We start from the raw sequence: 25,331 nt of genomic DNA on the forward strand, positions 1-25,331 counted from the left end.
GATTGATCCCATGTGAGGAGAGTTTAAGTTAGTTTGGGTCTGTATTCATTGGAGATAAAGAATCAGAGGTGACCTAATTGTAATATGGAAAAGTTTGGGGGACATGGCAGGGTAGATGTGCTGTGGAGTGTTACTTTTCCCTTGTGAGGGAGTCAAGGACCAGAGAGCATAATCTGAGGAAGGGAATCAGCCATTTAAGGATGAATTACTTCTGTGGATAGTGAATCTGTGGCATTCTTTATTGTAGGGAGCTGTTGACATTGGATCCTTAAGTATAGTTATGCCTGAGGTTGACAGATTTTTAATCCATATGAGAATCGAGGGTTACAGCAGAAAGACAGAAAAGCAGTGTTATAGATCATCAGATCAGCCATATCCTTGTTGAATAATGGGATCAACTGTTTAGGCTGAATGGCTCATTTATGTCCCTACATCTTATGGTCTAACACAAACCAATCATCCATGGTCTAAGTGAATGGCAGGGGTGGCTCAAGGTGTCAAATGGCCTCCCTTTTCCGTGTCATTTGTTTGTATATCTGTGCTCTGTTCAATTTTTCTGGCTGAATTAAAACAGATTTTTTTCCTTACCCAGGACTCTGACATTTCTGACTGACATTGAAGTTAGTTTGTGTTTTACTCTATTGGATAACTTGCACGTTTATCCCAACAAAAACCTTCAATCTTTCTTAAAAGTAGCCTTCGTTTAAGGCAGAATTCACTGCTGTAATATGTACCCCTGATGGCAATATTCTGATTAGATGGTGATTTTGGGATACTTTTCTTTCGATATTAACAGAATACAAAAAACTGGAGAGCTGCAGTTGATCTTTGTGGAAGATTACTCACAGCACATGGTCAAGGCTATGGCAAAAGTGGTCAGCCAACTAACCACACTACAGATTCTGTGCAGGTCAGTTCATGTTTCTTTAAGAAAAAAAAAGTTGTATGGATTCCTGAAACACAACCAGCTTTTTTTTTGTATTAAAATTAGTTATACCAATAAAGTTGTGAACAAACAATTGTTTAGCTCGTATAGAACTCGAATATTTCTGAAAGACCAATATATTGTTGAATCTTTTCACCTTGCACTCATCAGGACAGTTGCAGGAATACCAAATTTCAAATGTGGATAACAGTTATTCTGCAGAAGAGCCATTCTTAATGGTTATCTTGATGAGTATTCGATGGTCTTTTCTAATGTAAAACAAACGACAGATGCTGGAAATCTGAAACAAAAACCCTGAAATCATTGCAGAAACTCGGGAGGTCTGGTAGCACTTGGAGAGAAAACAGTTAACATTTGGAGTTAACATTAACAAAGAATATATTCTAAAGAAGAGTCACTGGACACTAAATAATAACTTATTATTGTAATGTTGCCAAATGCTGTCAGACCTCCTGAATTTCTCCAGAAATTTCTGTTTTGGCTCGAATGTCCTCTTTGACTGAGGTTCTCCTTTCTTCATAGTCAACTAACATTTCACATTATCAAGTTGCAAGTTCATTTTACCTTGAGCAATTTTTAAAGATGCATGTACTGTATTGATATGGTACTGTTGAATCATGTACATTATGTTGTACATCATGTTGAATTGAGGAGAAAGTTGAAATGCGAAGGAAGCATGAATACAACGTTTTACTAACTGATTCAGTGCACTAAATCATGTCACTGAGGAAGCAAGAGAAGAAGCTATACATCACACTTTTCTTTCCCCTAACTCGAATTCTCAATGCTGGAACATAGTGTCCTGGCTCTTGACCCAATTTTAATTTACAATCACTCCTCACATGCTTTATCCAAATAATGGTCCAAGCAAGCTCATGCGCTCGCTGTCTCTCTATTCCAAAACCTGGGCAAATATAGACACTCCAGCTTAAATTCAGTTTCATTAGACAGAATCCTTTGACAGTGTCTCTGGCTGGCACTTGTCCTGAGTCTGCATCTGATTTGCTGTCTACATTAGACATTATCTTGTAAACCAGGCTGTGCTAACATTTACATTATATTAGTCTCAATTTACAATAATGTAATGGAAGTTCAGGAAAAATAACAGCTCATGATTGTCACTACTGAAGTAATTCAAATGTTCATTGAAATACACTCAGGACATTTTGCTGTTAGTAATTTCATTCAAAATACAAAAGGAAAGAAATATTGATCCATATTTTCTGAAGAGCTGAATATGCATCAGATGTTGAGCAACATGCTTCATTTGGTAATTGATTCATTCTGCTTAAATAATATTAGGACCCATTTGGAATTCTCCGTCAAAATCATTGTTTCCATCATAAAAATAAGTCGCTTGACTTCAATTTTAAAAGAAAGGTAATAAACTGGCTTTAAATTTGGAAATCTTAAAAATGCAGGATGTTCCAATTTACTTTTTACAAAAGTTACCTCCAGAAACAATTTGGAATAAAGGCAGCTGAATTGAGGGACAGCTTTGTGTGATTTGTTTGTGGAACTGCTGGAAGTAACTATATGTGTCTGCCTTTTAAATCTAGTCCAGAGTAAAACAGGATTACATTATCAGATTTGTACAGGACTTCGTATTGTGCACCCCAGTTTGCCCGAGTTTAACAATACAAATGAATGATGCGAAAAGAAATCATTAATATATGTAAAACAAACAAGGGCAACTTTTACAATTAATTGTACAACCCTGGGTAATGCTGTTAAACAGATATCTAGGGATTCAGGTACATAGTTCTTTGAAAGTTGCATCACAGGAAGCCAGTGGTTAAGAAGGCAGTTTAGCACACTTGCCTTTGTTGCTGAGACCATTAAGAATAGGAGGTTGTACAGGATGTTGATGAGGCCAGTTTTGGAGTTCTGTGCGCAGTTCTAGTCACCCTGCCATGGGAAGGATATTATTAAATTGGAGAGGTGTCAGAAAAGATTTACCGCAATGTTGCCAGAACTGGAGAGTTTGAGTTATAAGGATAGGCGGAGACCTTTCTCACTGGAGCAGAGGAGGTTGAGGGTGACCTTATTGAAGTTTATATAATCATGAGGGGCATAGATAAGGTGAATAGCAAAGGTCTTTTCTCTAGGGTGGGTGAGTTCAAAATATGGGGCCATACTTTTAAGGTGAGAAGACAAAAGATTTAAAATGAACCTGAGGGGCAACTTCTTCACACAGGGTGTTTTGTATGTGGAATGAACTGCCAGATAAAGTGGTAGTAGCAGGTATGGTTACAACATTTAAGAGAGATTTGAATAGGAAAGGCTTGGAAGGATATGGGCCAGGAAGTGGCAGATAGGAACAATTTAGGTTGGGATTATATTCGGCGTGGATTGGTTGAACTGAAGGGTGTGTCTCCATGCTGGATGACTCTCTGACTCTGTTCCTTGTGGTGCTCTGCTAAATAAAAGAAATATTTTTGTCATCACTTCAGTTACCCTTTGGGATTGTCTGCCTATTGTTGCCAATTTCTTGATAAATTAACAATTGGCTATGTCCCATCTCTTCAATGTTAACAACTGTAGCTATTAGATCGTTCTGTCAGGCTCACCATATAGTGTTGCTGAAACATTGCATGAGAAGGCTGAAGCTGAGGCCCTGTGCCTGAGTTAGGTCAGAAATTAAAATATAAGAAACACTTGCATTGCTTTCCATTACAATCCTGCTGACTTTGAAGGAAATTTGTTTTTCTTTACCAACCCTTTTTCCATGAAAAAATAGCAAAGCTTGCCTAAATGGCACAACATTTGAAACCTCGCTATTGTGTTTGCATTCTGGATTTGTTTGTTTTGAATAGTTGAAAATGAGCATTTTAAGTACATATTTTCTTCTATATTTTCTTGTCATTTTTCTCTCTATTCACATCTATAGACAAATGCATTTTGCCTTTATCCAGAATAGTTTTGTAGGTGGTGATCATTTTCCAAAAGCTTACCCAATGGTAAGTCATCGACAACGCCAAGGTCATTGGAAGCGAACCTGATGCTGCCGTCTTGCAGGATAGGTTGCTCAACAGTAGTCAGAGTTAGAGATCCTGGTACGTTCTTTTTTTCCCCCACCATTGCTAATTCAGGAAGGTTGAGATTAATCGTTTTGATCTAACTGTATCCAAGTTGATCAGTTGACTCAGACATGGGATTCATTGCAAGATTTCTTTTGCATAGTTCAGTTGTTTATCAGATTAAATCTGCGCCATGATGATGCAATTAGCACTTTGGTACTGAATGTGTGTTACATTTACACATACTTTTAACATTTTTATGATATTGCTTTATTATTGCAAGCTCAGTAACAGCAATATTTTTATTGTTACAGTTATGGTTTGTGAGACTAGCCTTGCTGATGAAGCTGAGCTTGTTCCAAAATGCTGAGACGGAATTTGAGCCATTTGGGGATCTCGACCAGCCAGACTTGTACTATGAGTACTATCCGCATGTATACCCAGGACGCAGAGGTTACATTTTATTACATTCAAAGTTAATGTCGTGTGTTGGTTTATTCCAATGGTAGAAATCATTCATTAAATTACTAGTTTTCTTAATATGGAAAAAATAGCCAGTGCCAACTTTTCATATTTCCATTGATAATGCATATATATCTTTAAAATTGCCTCAGCAACTAAAAATATTGACATGGATGCGTTATGTTTAGTGTGCGTTTTGGAGAGAGAGAAGGATGGTGCAAAGGATTATTGAAGCTTTAAAGATTATTAAAGCATTGTTGACTTTGCATGATATAACAGCTGGGAAAGGAACAATGCTCTTGAGAATTAAAAGCTAATATGGGTGGAGTTAGGTAACAGTTCCTTGAATGTTCTTGCTACATTGTAAGTACGCACTATAGGCCATCTTTAACTACAGTAAAATTGTAGAAAGATGGAGAAGCAACTTTGCATGTACATTTCAGAAAGTTAGAAGTACAAGAAAGTAGTGTTGATGGACTAATACTAGTTCTGGTACAGATAGTGGATATTTTGATCGCATTTGGGAATCAGTAATTACAGTATAGGAGAGCAGCACGGTGGCTCAGTGGTTAGCACTGCTGCCTCACAGAGCCAGAGACCCAGGTTCAATATCTGCCTTAGGTGACTGATTCCCCAAGACAATGTAGGTGTGGTCTGTCCTCACTTTGGGGTTGCCTTGCAAACGTATTCTGGCTCCGCCAATTCCCCACACAATGTAGGTGTTGGCTTCAGTATCGAGGATAATCACACAAGCGAACCCTGATTGGCTGCAGGATGACTATGAAAGTATCAACAGTAAAGATTAAGCCATCTGGCATTATGCAATGGATGTTCTTAACCTTGTTAACTGGCATTACATAATGAATGCTTTTCACCTTGTTAACCCACTACCCTTGCCTCCAGCACCTCATTGTTTACTGCAAGTTCTTATCTGGTCAAAGTCATGCTCACTGAGCCTTTGTTACGCAACGCAAAATGTAACTGTTTCTCTATCTGCTCATACCTTACGCACTTTCTCACCTGCATAGGCAGAAGGTAGTCAACACAGAGAGCTGCAGAGCTGCTGTTCTCACTTACCACTCTCTCTAGATAGAGTCTTTCAGTATGAGTGGGAAAACCTCATCGGGAAAAGAAGAAAGCTTTCACAGAGAAAGTAGCTGACCAAAGGCAGGGAGAGGAAACCTGGCTAATTGTGTGCCTTGGGTAGGATGTATATGTGCAAACGAGAATGCAGGGTCAGTGCAAGGATATAGGGAGACAGTGCAATTGGGAAACAAGGGTAGTGGGGGATTACCCTGGGAGGCAAGGCCATTTTCAAGGGGATGGTGCAATTAGATGGAGAGGTAACAACGTTGGGAACATAATGCAAGAAAACAGGCCTTGAAAAATAAAATAATATTTAAAACAACATTACATGAAGTATAACAACGTGAATTAAAGATTTCCTGTACCTGTAAGGAACTTCCTAACAGGAACTGGATTAATACTTTTAAGGTAAAAATTGTGGGTCCCTGGGGGAAGAGAGTCTTTTTCCATGCTCTGAACTTCAGTGATTGTGTTACAGTTAGGATTTTCAATATTAAATCAATTAGCTGATTCAAGCCAGGAATTATCAGCTTAAAATAAAGTGCTGGAAATACTTAACAGACCAGGCAGCATCTGTGGAAGAAGAAACATGTTAATGTTTCAGCTTGATTAACTTTTTAACCACTTAAAGGTGTAATAGCTCTGAAGCAAATAAGGAGGCAGGTAAGGGAGGAGTAAATAATAAGGAAGATCTGTGATAGAATAGAAAGCAAAACTGATTGATTAAATATCAAATGTGATGATGCTGACAGGCAAAAGGGAATGGTAATGGGCTCAGATCAGTTGGAAGATTTAGAGGAGCATTGCACGTTAATAGCTGAAACGCCCCCAACCACTGCTGTGTGAAAAATAGGAATAGTGACCTGAACTTGTTAATACCCAGTACCGCGTGGTAGCCATATCAGAAATAGAATAGACTGGTTGAATGTATGGTAGAGGGATGGTGCAGAAAGGAGTGATTTAGCTTCTTAAAGCATTGGGATTGATTCTATGGAAGAAGAGATCTATTCAAGTTGAATAGATTGCATCCCACTAGGGTCTAGGCTCAATATCCTCTCGGGTTTTTTTTAATACTATGGGAGAGGGTTTAAGTTAGAATGACAGAGGTAGCGGCATGATCACTAAATCAGAAGAGCCCAATTATTGAGGATAATCTATTGTGTATTTGTGATGTGGAAGGTGCTAATGATTAGAAATCATGAAAGATCTTGGAGGGAGAGCAGAGGTGCAGAAACCATTAACAAATCTAATCATATTGAGGAATGGAAGACTCTGACAAATTGGAGGAAAAATTGTTTTTCAATTTGGGGCCAAGGCAGAAGTAGAACCATTAGCGATCAATATACTGGAAAGGTGGATACGGGAGGGGCCCTGAGTAGGAATGACAAAATAAATGATGCACATATCCCACAAAATACAGAGCAAGCTGAGAGTGATTCAAAGTCCCTTTTATTTGTGGGATGCAAGTGAAGTAAAACCCAAATAAGAACAAAAACAAAAACAACTGTGGATGCTGTAAATCAGGAACAAAAACAGAAGTTGCTAGAAAAGCTCAGCAGGTCTGGCAGCATCTGTGAGGAGAAATCGGCGTTAATGTTTTGGGTCCTGTTCTAAGGGAGGGTCCCTGGACCCAAAATGTTGACTTTACTTGACTGAACCTTTTGTTTTAATTTGGAAAAGCTCAGGCGGTCTGGCAGCATCTGTGAAGAAAGTTAACGTTCCCCAAATTGGAAAAACAAATTTTTCTCCAATCTAAACTTGTATTCAAGGAGGAACCAGAGGTACTGGAGTCCATCCTTGTGGTGGATGGACCTGATGCCCGCATCCATGGTAGGAAGGAGATGGTTGGGAAGCTGAAAATTGTTAAAAGTGGTGGAGGATTTCTAAATAGTTGTGCATGTATGGGACGAGAGATTACTCATGGTAAGATAAGGCAAGATGGGTGCTGAAACATGGGTCTCAGCAGGTTGTTCTGTTACGGAATCTTGAAGAGGAGGCAGCTATATAAGGTAAAAACAATGACTGCAGATGCTGGAAACCAGAGTCTAGATTAGAGTGGTGCTGGAAAAGCACAGCAGTTCAGGCAGCATCTGAGGAGCAGTAAAATCGACGTTTCGGTTTAAAAGCCCTTCATCAGGAATACCAAGTGGACTCAGAGTTTGGAGGACTGAGATGGGAAAGTGTTGAGATGGAATTGGGAAGAGAAGACTACAGCAGGAATGAAGTAAGTGATGATCTGTCAGATGCTAGCATAATGTTTTTGATGGGTTCACAATCCAGGTGGAGATAAAGATGTTCAAGAGAGTTACTGTTTAGTCTCTGAGCACAGAGCTATAATAATGCCACCCATCAGCAAATGTAATGTCCATATCAGAGTTAGACCTGAGAGAATGAAGCATGGTATGTTCAGAGGGAGATAAGTTAGAGTGGGTGAGGAAGAGCAAAGAAATTGGGAACTGATGATGTGACATGTCAGCGAAAAGATCCAGAAGTAGTAAAAGTTAGGTGGAATGAGAATTTTGAAGACTGATAAAATGGATCTGCTGTGTGAAAGAAAGACACCTATCCAAAGAAGTAGATGTGGAAGCAGAAGTATGAGAAGAACCACTGTGCCACTCTTGAAATACATTGGGGTAGGGAAAAAGGGTGACACTGAGGCCTTTCTTGAAGACCATTCAAGATCAGGTGGGAGAAGACTAAAGAGGGTGTTGAAAACAGGATGGTGGTATAATTGGGAGAACCAACGGTCGATGAAAGGCTAGAGGAATATGGAGTAGAGGGGCATTGGAACTTCTAATTAGTGTATTTGTTATTTTCTCTCAAACAATCTGTGGAATTCTCTTCCCCAGAACACACGGAAGCAGGGTTATTGAATGTTTTTAAGTAAAGGTAGACAAAGGCAAGACTAAATAAGGGAGTCAAAGGATGTAAGCGGGTCAACAGGAAAGTGACGTAGAGGCATAATCAGATCAGCTATGATCTTATTGAGTGGAAGAATAATGCTGAAGGTGCTGAGTGACGTCTCTCTACTTCTGATTCATATATTCACATGTCAGAATTTGAAACTTACCTTTCTCAGATTTCAAAGATTGTAAAAATGAATAAAGGTGACAATGGATGGAATGGAACTGCAGATTAGGACAGCTCTGACATAGCGTGTCAGTGGTGCTGGAGAAAGAAGAAAGGAAGAATTGGGTTTATATAGTATCTTTCCCACCCTCAGGACTTTCTAAAGCATTGTACGGACAATGAAGTATTCTTCAAAATGTAGTTAATATCATAGAAAATTTGCAGCAGTCAATTTGTACATAGCTAGGTCTCACAAACAACAACATGACAATTACTAGGTAATCTATTTTAGTCTTTTGATGATGTTAGCTGAGGGATGGATATTGGCAAGCGTGGCTGGTAAGGGGAATCTTGACTGTTCTTCAAGATTATCCTATAAATCTTTTATGTCCACCTTGGAGAACTAACAGACAGACCTTGGTTTAATGCATCTGAAGGGTTACACCTTTGATCATATAGCACTGTCCCTGTAATATGCTGGAGATGTTTCTGTTCATGTCTGTGGAGTGGGGCTTGCCTTTTACCAGAGGGGTATGGGTTCAGGAGGCACTACTTTGATAGCATGTATATCTTGGTGTACAAATCCCAGGAAGTGTCAAGGGTGATTATTGATGAATGCTGCATATCTTAGAAATAAATTAATTGTTCGCACTTGTGAGAGTACATCCATCATGAGTTAACTAACACCCTTTATCGTGACTGAAATGGTGGTTTATTGTAGCAATATGATTAAGGTATGCCAATTGACCTAAATTAGCTGAGAGTTTTTTTTTAAATAGGCATTTTGTAGCACATTAGTGTGCCTACCTCCGAACCAGGAGATCAGTTTCAAGTCCCACTTACTTTAGATGTGTGTCATAACATCTTTGAAATATCGATTAGAAAATTGTGCAGTGGTTGTGTCCCTACATCTGAGTCAGGAATTCTGTTGTGTACCAACTGCTGCAGAGATGTTTCATAATATCTGGTAAACTGGTGGACAGTACCTGCCTAGAAAGAAAAGCCAATACTTTTCAATTCAGTATAATTAGTTCTATTCACATGTATGTAAATGAATATGGTGAACAGTTTACAGTTGTCAGATTACAGCACTTAGGTTCAAAGGTACTCAGGCACAGATATTTAAGATTAAGTTCTTAGGAAACAAAAAAGATTGAGAAAAGTAAAGAAATTTTTTTTAAAACCGAAAGAACTGCAGATGCTGTAAATCAAAGACAAAATTAGAAATTGCTCAATAAGTTCAGCAGGTCTGGCAGCATCTGTGGAGAGAAATCAGAGTTAATGTTTTGGGTTGAGTTAACCTTACTTCGAACTAATGATACCCAGGAAAATGTTGGTTTATATGCAGAAGGTAGGGTGGAAGGGAGGGGGTAAGGAGAGAACGAGAGATGGGTTTTCCTTGCACCTCCTGCATATAAACTAACATTTTCCTAGGTACCATTGGTTTTAAGAAAGGATTACTCAACCCAAAACATTAACTCTGACTTCTCTCCACAAATGCTACCTGATCAACAATTTATCCAGCAATTTATATTTTTGTCAAGAAAGAAATACTTATGACTACTGTAATCATCCTTAAAATAACTGCTTCTGAAAATGTGATGTCAAATGATGGTGTCATGGTAGCAAAGATTATTCTCAATAGGAGTGAGAGTAACAGGGTAGTTGTTATGGGGGACTTTAACTTCCCCAATATTGACTGGAAATACTATAGTTCAAGTAGTTTGTGGGTCAGTTTTTGTTCAAATGTGTGCAGGAAGGTTTTCTGACAGTATATAGACAGGCCAACTAGGAGCGATGCCATATTGGATTTGGTACTGGGGAAAGAACCCAACCGAATGTTAAATTTGGAGCACTTTGGCGTAGTGACCACAATTCGGTTACGTTTACAATAGCACTGAGCAGGGATAGGTATGTGCCACAGGGAAAGTGGTATAACTGGGGGAAAAGGCAATTATAATGTGATGAGGCAAGATTTAGGATGCATCGGATGAGGAAGGAAACTGCAAGGGATGGACACACTTGAAATATTGAGCTTATTCAAGGAACAGCTACTGCGGTCCTTGATAAGTATATACCTATCAGGCAGGGAGGTAGTTGTCAAGAGAGGGAGCCATGGTTTACTAAAGAAGTTGAAGCTCTTGTCAAGAAGGGGAGAAAGGCTTATGTGAGGATGAGGCATGAAGGCTCAGTTAGAGGGCTTGAGAGTTATAAATTAGCCAGAAAAGATCTAAAGAGAGGGCTAAGAAGAGCCAGGCGGAGACATGACAAGTTGTTGGTGAATAAAATCAAGGAAAACCCTAAGGCCTTTGATAGGTATATCAGGAATAAAAGAATGAGTAGAGTAAGATTCGGGCGAATCAAAGATAGTAGTGGAAGGTTGTGTGTGGATTCTGAGGAGATGGGGAAGCGCTTAATGAATACTTTTCATCAGTATTCACATTAGAAAAGGGCAATGTTAGTGAGAATACAGAGATATAGGCTACAAGATTAGATGGAATTGAAATTGACGAGGAAGTTTTAGCAATTTTGGAAGATCTGAAAATAGATTAGATCTGGGGCCAGATGAGATTTATCCTCTGAAACTAGGAGATTGCAGAACTTTGGTTTTGATCTTTGTCATCCTTGTCAACAGGAATAGTGCCAGAAGACTGGAGGATAACAAATGTTGTTCCCTTGTTTAAGAAGGGGAGTCGGGACAACCCTGGTAATTATAGGCCAGTGAGCCTTACTTTGGTTGTAGGTAAAGTGTTGGAAAAGGTTGTAACAGATAGGATTTACAATCATCTGGAAAGGAATAGTCTGGTTAGGGATAGTCAACAGTTTATGATGGGTAGGTCATGCCTTATTGAGTTCTTCGAGAAGGTGACAAAACAGGTGGATGAAGGTAAGACAGTTGATGTGGTGTATATGGACTTCAGTAAGGCTATTGCACAAAATAAGGAGTTTTGGGATTGAAAGTGATTTAGCAGTTTGGATCAGAAATTGGCTAACTGAAAAAGACATGAAGTGGTTGATGGGAAATGTTCATCCTGAGCTTAGTTACCAATGGTGTACTGCAAGGATCTGTTTTGGGGCCATTGCTGTTTGTTAATTTTATAAATGATGTGGAGGTGCGTGTAGAGAGATGGGTTAGTAAATTTGCAGATGGCAGTAAGATAGGTAGAGTTGTGGATAGTGCCGAAGGTTGTTGTGGGTCACAGAGGGACATAGATAAGATTCAGAGCTGTACTGAGAGTGGTAAATGGAGTTTAATGTAGAAAGGATGAGGTAGTTCACTTCAGAAGAAATAACAGGAATGCAGAGTACTGGGCTAATGGTAAAATTCTTGACAGTGTAGATGAACAGAGAGATTTGTGTCCAGGAGCATAAGTCTCTGAAAGTTGCTACCCAGGTTGATAGGATTGTTAAAAAGGCATATGGTATGTTGGAATTTATTGGCAGGAGAATTGAGTTTCAGAACCACGAGATCATGCTTCAGCTGTACAAGACACTGATAAAACCGTACCTGGAGTATTGTGTGCAGTTCTGGTCACTGCATTGTAAGAAGGGTGTGGAATCTTTGGAAAAGGTTCAGAGATTTACTAGGATGTTGCCTACTATGGAAGGAAAGGTCTTATGAGGAAAGGCTGAGGGAACTGAGGCTGTTTTCATTGGAGCAAAGAAGGTTGAGAGGTGACTTAATAGATAAGTCACGTGTAAGATAATCAGAGGGTTAGATAGGATGGACAGTGAGAGCCTTTTTCCTTGGATAGTGAAGGCTAACACGAGGGGGGCATAGCTTTAAATTGAGGGATGATAGATTTAGGACAGATATCAGGAGTAGTTTCTTTACTCAGAGTAGTAGGGGCATGTAACGGCATGCCTGTAGCAGTAGTAGACTTGCTGACGTTAAGGGCATTTAAATGGGCATTGGACATAAAAATGGGAGGTGTAGGCATCAGACTAATTTTGCAGGTCGTGGCATAGATGGCCGAAGGGCCTGTTCTGCACTGTAGTGTTCCATGTTCTATGTCCATAACTGAGGATACACCGGCGCCCTGCTCTAATTTTGGTTAAAGGTCCTTCACAATGTATTAACACTTAACTAAATGGTTCTTCAAATACTGGTGTGAGTATTGAAGATGCTGGTTTGACAATGAGGTTTTCCTCCTACCTGACAGGCATGGCATATTTTACAGTACTGCACATGTCCTTAAAGTCTGAGCCAGGTAAAATGCTTGGTTATCGACATTTTAGCTTTTCTTTAGTACTGCTGTAGGACCTTCATGTGATATTTGCAATATCTCCTTATGATGTGTGTGGTAAAAGATAAGTGCGATTTTTAATCCAATCAACATCTGAAGCTCAGCTTCTAACTCTGGCTAGAATATCTGAGGTTTTTATTTTTAGCAATTCAAGTATTAGTTGAGAGGGCCACCGTAGAATATTGCCCATTTTTAAACAGTACTTTGGCAGTAATCATTGTCTCTTCTGTAACATTTCATAAACCACGAGGTGTATGTTTTTGTCGTTCACCCAAGAAAATTCAAGGCTCTTTGTCTCTTCAAAAAGAAAATATAGGATTGTCCTTTATCATATAAGGACAATTATTTGGGCATTTTAAAATGTTTTATTTATTCATAATCATGGTTCTTATGGTACTACTTTACTATGAAAGGTGATAAACTTTGTAAAGAAAATCATTTTGGAGCAAAAAATGCTAGGTGAATTCAGATGCTTAATCAGCAGTCTTCAACATCTGCGAGGAATAATGAGCTGTGACTATTTAATAGCTCTTTGCCAATTCCTGTCTGATCGGTTTAATCCCATTATATCCCATTTATTCTTTGCCTTTGAAGAATGTCAGTGACTTCTCCAAAGGTGCAGGCCTTCTAAAATGCATGTGACGTGGCTACTCAATTAAGGAGGAAGAAAGGAATTTACATTGTGCCTTCCATTATATCATGACATCCCAAAGTGCTTTGCAGCCAATCAAATATTTTTGAAATATCTTATAATGTTATCCCTAAAGAGATTTGAATTGTATTCAAATGTCTTTCCCACAATTTTGCAATGGTATTGAGATCAAAAGGATGTCTTTCAAATAATAGTTCCTCTTTGAAAAAGACATCTCAAAAGTTTTCATTTAGTGATTTCAAGAAAATGAAAGAAACTCTTGTCTGGACAAGTGCAACAATATGCGACCTTGACATCATTGGGACAAAGTGGTTTGTTTGATTGGCACTCCATCTTTATCATTCAAACTTACACCTCTTTGCAATATGGCAGTAATGAGCACATCCATAAAATGTACAGCGGCAACTCATCAAAACCCCTTCAACAGCATCTTCCAAATGTGAACCCTCAAGGGATGATGTTCTGACTCAGCAGTGAGCCACTCTGTTAATTAAACTAAACACCCAGAAAAGCTCACCTCACCTCATAATCTGTTAAAATGAGTGACAGAGAACTCCTATATTCCACAACTTTAAAAAAACACTCTAAAAATGAACGTTAAGCAACAACTATTAACAACTCTGAGCCCCCTTTGCTCATAACTGCTTATGAACTGCCTCCAATTCTATCACTATATACTGTTCCAATAAAATGCTTATTAAAGTTAATTTCAAAACCACACAACACCTGTTGTCTTTGATATCTTTCTTCTTCTGGCTGAAGATCTCCCTGGATTGTCTTCTGTCTTACTGCAAATATGTTTCAATGTCTGGAATCTCTCTTGATGGCAGTTGCTCTATCTGATTTTCAAAATGCCTTTTTTTTATCCCCAACATCACAACAACTCATTGGTTCGATGTTGGCAAAACAATAAATTCAAACTTGATTGGGTTTTCGTATTCTGGGGCATAATTTAAATTGGTTAAATTCAAATTGTTGTCAAAACAGCAACCAACTCAGAAGTCTATTTCATAGCCAAATGTTACATATTTTCAATTTTCCAGTATACTGAGACTGCAGAACAGCATTCACTCTCTTAAAAGTACAATACTTTTAAGTACAATACACACCCTCAATTTCATAACAATGATGACAGCATGAATATGAGAATACCACCATCTTCAAGATTCTGCTCCATGAAATACACCTTCCTGACCTTGGAGTATAATCTGTCAAAGACAATGTAATTTTTCACATATATCTTTTGCTTTATTCTCATCATCTGTCTCTAAGCAGACAGTGACTTTTTCTGTCATTTTAAGAGTGGCAGTATAATTCCTCAAATTCCTCAGTTAAATTGTCTTTGTAATGGCCGGAACAACAGTTCAAAGGTAACAAGAGAAAGGATTATTTCATATACACTTGTACAAGCCAGACTTTATTTTCCCTTTATTTGCAGTATGGAGGTAGGGATTTGCTACTGCCAATCAGTATGTAGCAATCTTGACCATCAACCAGCTGGTATTTCAAAATTGAATGGTTAAAAGGTGTTTTTGTTCTGTATTTGGCAGGGGGGAGGAGACATAATCAATTACCATAGAGACAGAAGCTTTCATGACAGATAAGCAACTATCTATAGCCCATCCCAGATGGTTAAGCGGAAAGTCATGAATGCATTATCTTATAGGATAGATATAAGGTGCAATTCTGTTGTAAGGAGTTTTATGTATTCAATGTCTTTGGCAGACTGTTACAATTGTTAACTTTCCAGACCCATCAGGGACTACCTGTGGTGCTTTCCTGATTTTTGGAAAGCGACTTAGTCCAATTATGTGATTAAATAGCCAACATTTGGCTGTTTAATGTGATTTAAAAATGGACATTAAGTATATAAATGTACTCATGTTCTTTAATCTATTTGTGACAATAGAGTTTCTTTCATTATTGCTGGATCAGTAAACTGTTACTATTTCCTAATAGTACTATAGGAGATATCCAGCTCGGAATTGCGCAAGCAGTGATCCAGCATATAAGTGAAATCCTTCAAGTGTAATTTTGCATTTCCATATTTTATTTATAAAGACTACATGTGGAAAGCTGAAAATCTACAATTCTAGGGTTTATGACAATGGGATCAAGGCACATGTTTAAAATTTAATAAAGGGTGATTTACTGTAGTCGTGCTGTGCAATCTCAATGTTCAGTATATACCTAGAGGTTTGACTAGAACTGAAAAGAACAATACTTCACAATCAGCAGGAAAATGCACAAGTAAGTGTGTAACTTAAAAGTAACAGATTATCTGATTGTTCTTTCATTAACACTGTCATCAATTATTAGAGTTGATTTGTATCTGCTGCCAACTAACATACCTCTTAGTCTTTGTAGAGGCCAGTCAACAAAATAAATCGCTTTATGTCCCATCAAATTTGTAAAGCTGATGACTGTGAGGAACAGTTGACTTCTGAGCTGCTATGTTTTCCATGACTGCTCCCCCCACCAATAATCTAGGGTCATGAGAAAAATTGCATGCATGCATGCATGCCCAGCCACGTACTGGAATTCAGGAGCTGCCCTATTCGTGGACTTTATCGTACATCAGAAACCTCTTTCCCATACTTTGTATATATTGATAGAAATATGTAGATGGGAAAAATGTAATGCTCTTGAGTTCATCAAAGGAATTTTGAAATAAAATTTTTCCTGTCAAATAAAAGGTTCAAATTAATTTCTTCATTCAATTGTAAAGACTTGTTTTGGTGTTTGAAGAACTTCACCACTACTGATGTTCAACACAAAAAGCTCAATCTCCTGTCAGGAGGGTACTCTCCTTTCTCAGCATGGATGCATCAGGGTGCTAATGTAATTAATTCTATCATGGCCCGCACTTTCATCTTTATTTAAATGATTAGTTCTTGAGCCAAAATAATCATAATCTGAATTGTATTTCAGTGTCCCAGTTTCTAGTTAAATTTTGGCCAATCCCATTTGGTGTTACAAACTTGTCAGTTGTTTTGAGACACTTGAGATGTTTACATCTTCTGCAGAGGAAAGTGACAAGTAAAAATAATGCAAGCATTCACTCCAAGTTGGGACTGTTTTGTCCCAAGAAACTTCGGGTGAGCTTTCTGTTATTCTATGAACTGTAATAAAGAAGAACAATTAAAGGGTGCTGTAACTATCTATTTAAAATAACTTAAATCCAGTCTGAAACTGCAACTGTAGGGTATCATGAGTGAATTATTTCTTGACACAACTGAATAATTGCAGAAAAGAGACTGTGCAAACTGAGTGGAAGTCTGTGCTAAACACCAGATGATAGGTTTTGAAAATTTATAGCTAATGTAATTTTGCAGGAGATGGCCATTTTCCTATAGGAATAACATAAAAGTAATGTGTCTAAACACTTCGTCATTGCCATTATATCGATTCGTTAGATTTTGACACCAAAAATAAAACTAGCACCAAATATCAACATCTGGTAGATAGTTTCTGCCTGATTTGATCTTAAAGCACTTTATGTTAGTGTGATAGTACCACTGTGTGTTTTCTCCTCCATCGGAGGAGGAGTATTTCAGGGAATAGGTGCAGATATGAGAAGGATCATCTCTTAGCAACATTTGTCATCTTTGTGCTGTTCTTTCTCTTTCTCACCCATATGCTGTCACTATTTCTTCCTTTTACTTCTCTCCTTTCCTCCCCCCACTCTATACCCTCCTCAACACCTCCATTTCTCCCTCCTTCACACCATCTGTTTCCCTGCACACGACCTGCACCCTCTCCATCCCCAAGTCCCTTTCTGTGCACACCACAGTGTGACCCGTCTTTCACTCAATATATCTTCCTGCTTTTCTCTCCCTTCCTCCTCTCTTCTCCCAACCCCCACCATCTCCAACCAAACAAACCTATAAAAGCTTTTGACAATGTTTGTAGTTTATCGCATCAAAGTTCCTATACATGGAGTTAATTTGTCGGAGGATTAGAAAAGTGAACCAAAGATCTGTGACCATGAGTATTATTGATTGATTGTGCAGATGATTTGATTGGAAGTGAGCATAGAGATTTCTTTTAATTAGAAATTTGCCTAAGCTTGAGATATGCCACCAAAGCTGATCTTCAAGCGAATAAAGAAATTAGGAATCTATTCACAATTGTGTTTGACAACATGAAAAGGTAAATGCAAAATTTGTTGTAGTGTAATCATGTTTTCATGCCATTTTTAGGGTCCATGATACCATTTTCTATGAGAGTCCTGCATGCAGAACTTCCACATTATTTAGGGAAGCCACAGGAATCACTGGACAGGCTACATGCCATGAAAGTAACGTGTATAAAGGTGGGAGCTTGTGATTTTAAAGACATTTGTGTGTTTGTCCGTTTGAGTCGTCCTTAGAAATTCCATCTGCTTATTAAGGTTTGCCATTGCAGAAACATCCATGGTGGAACATGTTGCAAAGTTGTATGACATGTGAAAGATTTTTTTGGAGTTGTTTATTTTTTCTTGTATATGGTCATGTGAGAGAGCCATATATGAAATATGTTAATAAGTCAAAACAATTTGCGTGTTTGGAATGGTTGTCACGGAGCTCCTTTTTATGCTGTTGCATTATTGAGTTGATTATACTCCATACATACTGTGAAGTTTTCAGAATCTTGAACTTATTTCTGTTTAGACTTTTTTTTCTTTTAAGACAAAGCTGATATTTGACAGTAAGTCGATGGTCTGTCCCATTGCTACTTTTGAGTTAATGTTTGAGTCACAAATGTAGACCACGAGGGCTTGCTGACATTGACACTCTGCTCCCCCACTCTAATCACCACCAAACCATTCATGACTTTACATGGAGAAAGGCTTGGTCTGTCTTAATATCTTTCCAGAGACAACTTAGAAAATTAGTCCTGAGAGGAAATTACAGCTGTAGCAGTCCCATTACTCATTTGTAAAGTTTCTTGCGTGATTTCTCCACAGTTGACATCAGGTGTAACATATGATCATCATTCATTAACCACATATTTTAAATGTTACTGCTCTGCCCCCATCCCTGTGAAGGTTTCTGTCGTTGAACAGTTGAGGTTTTCTTTTCCACTGGCAGACTGAGCAGAACCGGTCCCAGAAGGAAACGGAGCCTTTTTTAAAAAATTTACTTGGCAGCACTGCAGGTTTATGGTAGCCTGGTTAAGGACAGCAATCCTTCAGCTGGATTGTCTCCTTCCATCTCGCTGTTGAGAACCTGCTCTTTCTGATGTTGTTTGAGTTTTTCTTCGAGTCCCGTTAAAATGGTGTCTCTCAGCCTGTGATATCTAGACCAAAAGTTAACGTCTGCTGTCCCAAATCTGCTGTATCGTCCTTCAAAATTAGGTAGTGAATCTGTCCATTGTTTTTAGCCAGGATGATTTTTAACTGTCTCATCCATCATTTTTGGATGGTTCCCATTTTCAGGTTGTAATGAGCTAAGAAGAGCTATTTACACCTGTGGGAGAATGTTTTGTCAGGGAATTTCTGCTTACTGTGGAAATATTCTTTCAGTTTTGAACACACATGATTTCTTCAGGAGATAAACACTTTAGCTCCAAAACAAGCTCAATCCAGAAGGGTATCATGTGACTTTTGGGAGTCATTTGGTGGCATTATGTCCATTTTAAAGACAGATTAGCGCCTTTACAAAATAAATAATGTAACTGCACAGTCCTGACACTTCAAATAAAGATTCATGGATGTATTCTGGGTGCATTTTTGTTTTAAAATGGTGATGAAACTTGATAAATATTTTTCCTATACTTTTAAAATTCCCAGTGCTTTAGAGGAAAGGCTAAAGTGAGCAGTCTGCCTTATATCATTATCTTAAATTATTCATCTCACTTAAACTCATTTTGGTCGTTTATTTTCCTTCGTGTAAACTCTTGTTGTGTTTTGTTTTCCTGATCATTGTTTACAATTTAATAAAACAAGAGAGGCTTTAAAATTTATTTCACCTGAATTTAAATTTCAAAAACAATGTATTTGTAGACATTGATTATTTTGTCCAGTTCGCATCTTTTATCTGCTTAACCTTGGAATGCAACTTCAGTGCTCGCCACATGCAAGGATACCTACTAAAATCTGCTGTGAGATGTCACCTGAGAATCATTTATTGTAATGATTATCCAGTTTACAACTAGTAATTTTTTGAAAAATATTACTTGCCTTTTGCACAGATCATTGATAACCTGGAAAATGGGCTAGCTGAAGATGGAAGCATGATCAGCGTATCCTCTGAAAACAGGCAAGGTGTGAATTTTGTTAATATTATTTGATTAAAGAGTAGTGTCAGTTTCAAGGATAAGAACATTGCACAAATAACATTCTTTTTGAGCAGTTGAAATAGAGGTTTATTATTGAGCTTCGTATCAACTTGTAATTGTTATAGAGATTTTAAGTGTTCTTTCCTAAGACAATTCTGCACATAAAAGTAATATTAAAAACTAAATTCAAAATCACAAAACCTTATAACTTCTATGTATTTGAAGGCTTTCTTATCACCTGTCAATAAAATCTGCAATTGCAAATCAATCTCAGTCTTGATTTGCAGACATTTCACAGCTGCAGAGAGGAGATAACTTAGGCTGAGTGAAAATTGACAGTCTGTTGCATATCTGTGAAATACTGTATGCACGCAGTTTAGCCAATTATGCAACTTGGAAAACTGGCACAACTGAGACGCTCAACTATAGGTCTGAATCCTGTTGATCTGACTTCATGGCATACCTGATAATTGTTTATCACCATCATTTGCATATGATTTTCATTGCTTGAGTTAGAATATTTAAAATTCATTACCATGCTAATATTGGGGATGTTTTCACTTTTGTACCATGTTAAAGGAGTGATATTCTGGTAGAAATCATTAGTGGTAGAATGCTTAGTTTATTACTCATTGCAGTCTTTAGAATTAAATTCTCCTCTAGGAATGTAGGGACTCAGAAAAATTGTGCGAGGCTGCTGATCATCTGGGCCAATTTCTTTGGGAGGGTATCGAACCTCGGATTCAGTTTTTTGGGAGGTGGACAAGAAAAGTTGGTTCTGATGCCTGTTTTTAGGGTTAATGTGCACCATTAAATGAACAAGGTGCTTTTTTTTTGAGTTTTGAATCCATGCAAATAAATGGGCTAAAATAGGAAAAAGGAAACAACTATCTTCCACCCATTCGAAAAGAAAATTTAACCTGATGGTATTAATGGACCAGATCTGAATGATTGAGAGAAGTCAATTATAAACAATTGCTTGCTTTATCTGAGACTGTGTAGATTGCAAACAGCATACTTTTCCTAACAAGAACTAAAGAAAGATCTTTGGTTGCATTTAGCCAGCTGATTGCATATAAGCTACATCACTCATTTGGCCAACGAAATCCTACCAAATGTCAATGTAAAAATAAAATATTTCTAATATTTACTTGACGGTATTAGGCAAGAACTTTCGAAAGCTGATTGGGAGCGGATGTTCACAGGTAAAGGGGCGGCTGGAAAATGGGAAGTCTTCAGAAATGAGATAACGAGAATCCAGAAAAAAAATATTCCTGTCAGGGTGAAAGGAAAGGCTCGTACGTATAGGGAATGGTGGATGACTAAAGAAATTGAGGGTTTGGTTAAGAAAAGAAGGAAGCATATGTAAGTATAGACAGGATAGATCGAGTGAATCCTTAGAAGAGCATAAAGGAAGTAGGAGTATACTTAAGAGGGAAATCAGGAGGGCAAAAAGGGGACAAGAGATAGCTTTGGCAAATAGAATTAAGGAAAATCTAAAGGGTTTTTACAAAAACATTAAGGACAAAAGGGTAACTAGGGAGAGAATAGGGCCCCTCAAAGATCAGCAAGGTGGCCTTTGTGTGGAGCTGCAGAAAATGGGGGAGATAATAAATGAGTATTTTGCATCAGTATTTACTGTGGAAAAGGATGTGGAAGATATAGACTGTCAGGAAATAGATGATGACATCTTGTAAAATGTCCATATTACAGAGGAGGAAGTGCTGAATATCTTGAAATGAGTAAAGGATAAATCCCCAGGACCTGATCAGGTGTACCTGAGAGCTCTGTGGGAAGCTAGAGAAGTGATTGCTGGGCCTCTTGCTGAGATATATGTATCGTCGATAGTCACAGGTGAGGTGCCGGAAGACTGGAGGTTGGCAAACGTGGTGCCATTGTTAGAAAAGGGTGGTAAGGACAAGGCAGGGAACTATAGACCAGTGAGCCTGACCTCGGTGGTGGGCAAGTTGTTGGAGGAATCCTGAGGGAAAGGATGTACATTTATTTGGAAAGGCAAGGACTGATTAGGGACAGTCAACATGGCTTTGTGCATGGGAAATCATGTCTCACAAATTTGATTGAGTTTTTTGAGGAAGTAACAGAGGATTATGAGGCCAGAGTGGTAGATTTGATCTGTAAGGACTTCACTAAAGCGTTTGACAAGGTTCCCCATGGGAGACTGATGAGCAAGGTTAGATCTCATGGAATACAGAGAGAACTAGCCATTTGGACACAGAACTGGCTCAAAGGTAGAAGACAGAGGGTGGTGGTGGAGGGTTGTTTTTCAGACTGGAGGCCTGTGACCAGTAGAGTCCCACAAGGATTGGTGCTGGGTCCTCTACTTTTTGTCATTTACATAAATGATTTGGATGCGAGCATAAGAGGTACAGTTAGTAAGTTTGCGGATGACACCAAAATTGGAGGTGTAGTGGACAGCGAAGAAGGTTACCTCAGATTACAGCAGGATCTTGACCAATTGGGCCAATGGGCTGAGAAGTAGCAGATGGAGTTTAATTCAGATAAATGCAAGGTGCTGCATTTTGGGAAAGCAAATCTTAGCAGGACTTATACACTTAATGGTAAGGTCCAAGGGAGTGTTGCTGAACAAAGAGACCGTGGAGTGCAGGTTCATAGCTCCTTGAAAGTGGAGTCGCAGGTAGATAGGAGAGTGAAGGCGGCGTTTGGTATGCTTTCCTTTATTAGTCAGAGTATTGAGTACAGGAGACAGGAGGTCATGTTGCGGCTGTACAGAACATTGGTTAGGTCACTGTTGGAATATTGCGTGCAATTCTGTTCTCCTTCCTATCAGACAGATGTTGTGAAACTTGAAAGGGTTCAGAAAAGATTTACAAGGATGTTGCCAGGGTTGGTGGATTTGAGCTACAGGGAGAGGCTGAACAGGGTGGGGCTGTTTTCCCTGGAGCGTCGGAGGCTGAGGGGTGACCTTACAGAGGTTTACAAAATTATGATGGGCATGGATAGGGTAAATAGGCAAAGTCTTTTCCCTGGGGTTGGGGCGTCCAGAAGTAGAGGGCATAGGTTTAGGGTGAGAGGAGAAAGATATAAAAGAGACCCAAGGGGCAACTTTTTCACACAGAGGGTGGTATGGGTATGGAATGAGCTGCCAGAGGAAGTGATGGAGGCTGGTACAATTGCAACATTTAAGAGGCATTTGGGTGGATATACGAATAGGAAGGGTTTCAAGGGATATGGGCCGTGTGCTGGCAGGTGGGACTAAATTGGGCTGGGATATCTGGTCGGCATGGACGGGTTGGACTGAAGGGTCTGTTTCCATGCTGTACATCTCTATGACTCTATTTACATTATTCCTTTATCTCCTTTTTATTTCTATATTGGGATGAGGGAATTTGGACAGGAGAGAAAGAATGTGATAAGTCTGGTCCAGAAGAGAATTGAGACAGAAAAGTGGACAGGTGTCCAGAGGCAATAGAATTTAAATTCAGCAAATAAAATAGAACAAACTAAATTTATCTCAAATTGGCACTGCTTTTGAAATACTACATATCTCTTTCTTGTCACAAACTAACCAGTACACTAACCCCAATCATAGACCATCTGTTATTTCAGGATGAGAAATTTTTGCCTGAAGTTTAGACTGATTAGAAGTCTAGTACAATTACTTCAAGCAAGTTCAATTGGACACTCATTGTTTGTGAAAGCAGTCATATTGATTATTTACAGGTTTTGTCAGGATAACTTAATCATAGCCAACAGTTATCACTGAATTGCAATATTAGATTTTGAGACAGTAAGATTTTTATCTCAATCTAAATCCAATAAAGTACTGCTCTCAGTCCTCTGTCTGCATTGGTTTGGCTGATTTTAGCTTCATTGGAGGTAAGCGAAACAGTGATTGAGGAGGAAAAGGATACAGCCAGAATTCCTGCTTTGATCAGTGAAAAACGACCACTGAACATGTGCAGGATTAAATTGTACTGTGATGTTACTTGAATTGTATAACACCATTTTAATGTTAAATTCAGTACAATTGCAGTACTACATATATAGTCATAGAGGTTTTTAATGTATTAAAACATAGGCATTTCAAAACAGAATTATCTAACAAAATTTCAGTTTTTTTTTTAAAAACTTCACTCATGGGACATGGATGTCACTGGCATTATTTGCCCGTTCCTAGTTGCCCTTAAGAAAGTAAGAGTGAACTGCCTTCTTGAACAGTTGCAGTACATGTTCTGTATGGAGATTCAAAATGCCCTTTGGGAGGGAATTCCAAGATTTTGACCCAGCGGCAGTAAGCAAACAATGATATATTGCCACATGGCACTTGTCAGCCCAGACTTGGATATTGTCCAGATCTTGTTGCATTTGAACGCGGACTGCTTCAGTATCTGAGGAGTTGTGAATGATGCTCAGCATTGTGCGATCATCAGTGAGCATCCCCATTTCTGACCGAAGGAGTGTCATTGATGAAACAGCTAAAGATGATTGGGCTGAGGGCACTACCATGGGAAACTCTCACAGAGATGTCTTGGTGCTGAGATGACTGACCTCCCAACAACCACAGCCATCTTCCTATGTGCCTGATATTAGATTAGATTAGATTAGATTACTTACAGTGCGGAAACAGGCTCTTTGGCCCAACGAGTCCACACCAACCCTCCGAAGAGCACCCCACCCAGACCCATTCCCCATTTACCCCTTCACCTTACACTACAGGCAATTTAGCCTGGCCAATTCACCTAACCTGCACATATTTGGACTGTGGGAGGAAACCCATGCAGACACGGGGAGAATGTGCAAAGTCCACACAGACAGTTGCCTGAGGCGGGAATTGAACTTGAGTCGCTGGTGCTGTGAGGCAGCAGTGCTAACCACTGAGCCACCATGCCGCCCAATCAGCAGAGAGTTAGCCTATTGATTCTAGTTTTGCGAGGGCACCTTGATCCCAAAGGCTGTCCCTTTCACCTCACCGAAATTCAGCTCTTTTGTCCATATTTCAACCAAGGCTGTAACGAGTAGACAGGCAGGAGGCTGGAAGAACACAGCAAGCCAGGCAGCATCAGGAGGTGGAGAAGTTGATGTTTCGGGTGTAACCCGTCTTCAGGACTAGGGTTGGTGTAGGGGGAGCTGCAGATAAAGGGGGTGGCGAGGGCAGAGTGGTGAAGTGGGGATAGGTGAAGACAGGCAGCGGGTACGACCTGGTTGGTCAATGGGAGGAATGAATCTGGTAGATGGCTGGACGGAATGGAAGGAGACAAGGGATGGGAAGGGAAGTTATTTGTAATTTGAAAACTCTGTTGAGTCCTCTGGGCTGTCGGCTGCCCAGACAGAAGATGAGATAGTGTTCCTCCAATTTGCGGTTTGGTTCGTTGTGGCAATACAGGATGCCAAGGATGCTGATGTCGGAAAGGGAGTGGGAAGGTGACTGGGAGGTTCAGTTGGCCCCTGCAGGCCTGGCTGAGATGCTCGGTGAACTGTTCCTTAGTTTACGTTTGGTCTCCCTGATGTAATGAGGTCAGGAGCTGAGTGGCCTTGTCAGTGAGTAGGTTATTTTAGAGCAGATGCTGCTTGATAGCACCCTTGATGACACTGTCACTTTACTGATG

General features: G+C 39.2%; 1 protein-coding gene across 4 annotated transcripts in view; it reads left to right on the forward strand.

The window, feature by feature from the left end:
- Positions 1–25,331, forward strand: part of trappc12 (trafficking protein particle complex subunit 12) — a 69,993-nt gene that overhangs the window by 16,004 nt on the left and 28,658 nt on the right. For 3 of the 4 annotated variants that reach the window (XM_072561027.1, XM_072561029.1, XM_072561028.1), the window contains exons 5-8: positions 797–910; positions 4,281–4,419; positions 17,685–17,797; positions 19,657–19,729. In XM_072561027.1, the coding sequence (XP_072417128.1) occupies positions 797–910; positions 4,281–4,419; positions 17,685–17,797; positions 19,657–19,729 (439 nt within the window). The remainder of the gene's footprint in view (positions 1–796; positions 911–4,280; positions 4,420–17,684; positions 17,798–19,656; positions 19,730–25,331) is intronic. The other variant, XM_072561030.1, reaches the window with a different exon arrangement.

This window comes from Chiloscyllium punctatum, chromosome 3 (genome assembly GCF_047496795.1).
Source record: "Chiloscyllium punctatum isolate Juve2018m chromosome 3, sChiPun1.3, whole genome shotgun sequence".
Lineage (NCBI taxonomy): Eukaryota > Metazoa > Chordata > Chondrichthyes > Orectolobiformes > Hemiscylliidae > Chiloscyllium > Chiloscyllium punctatum.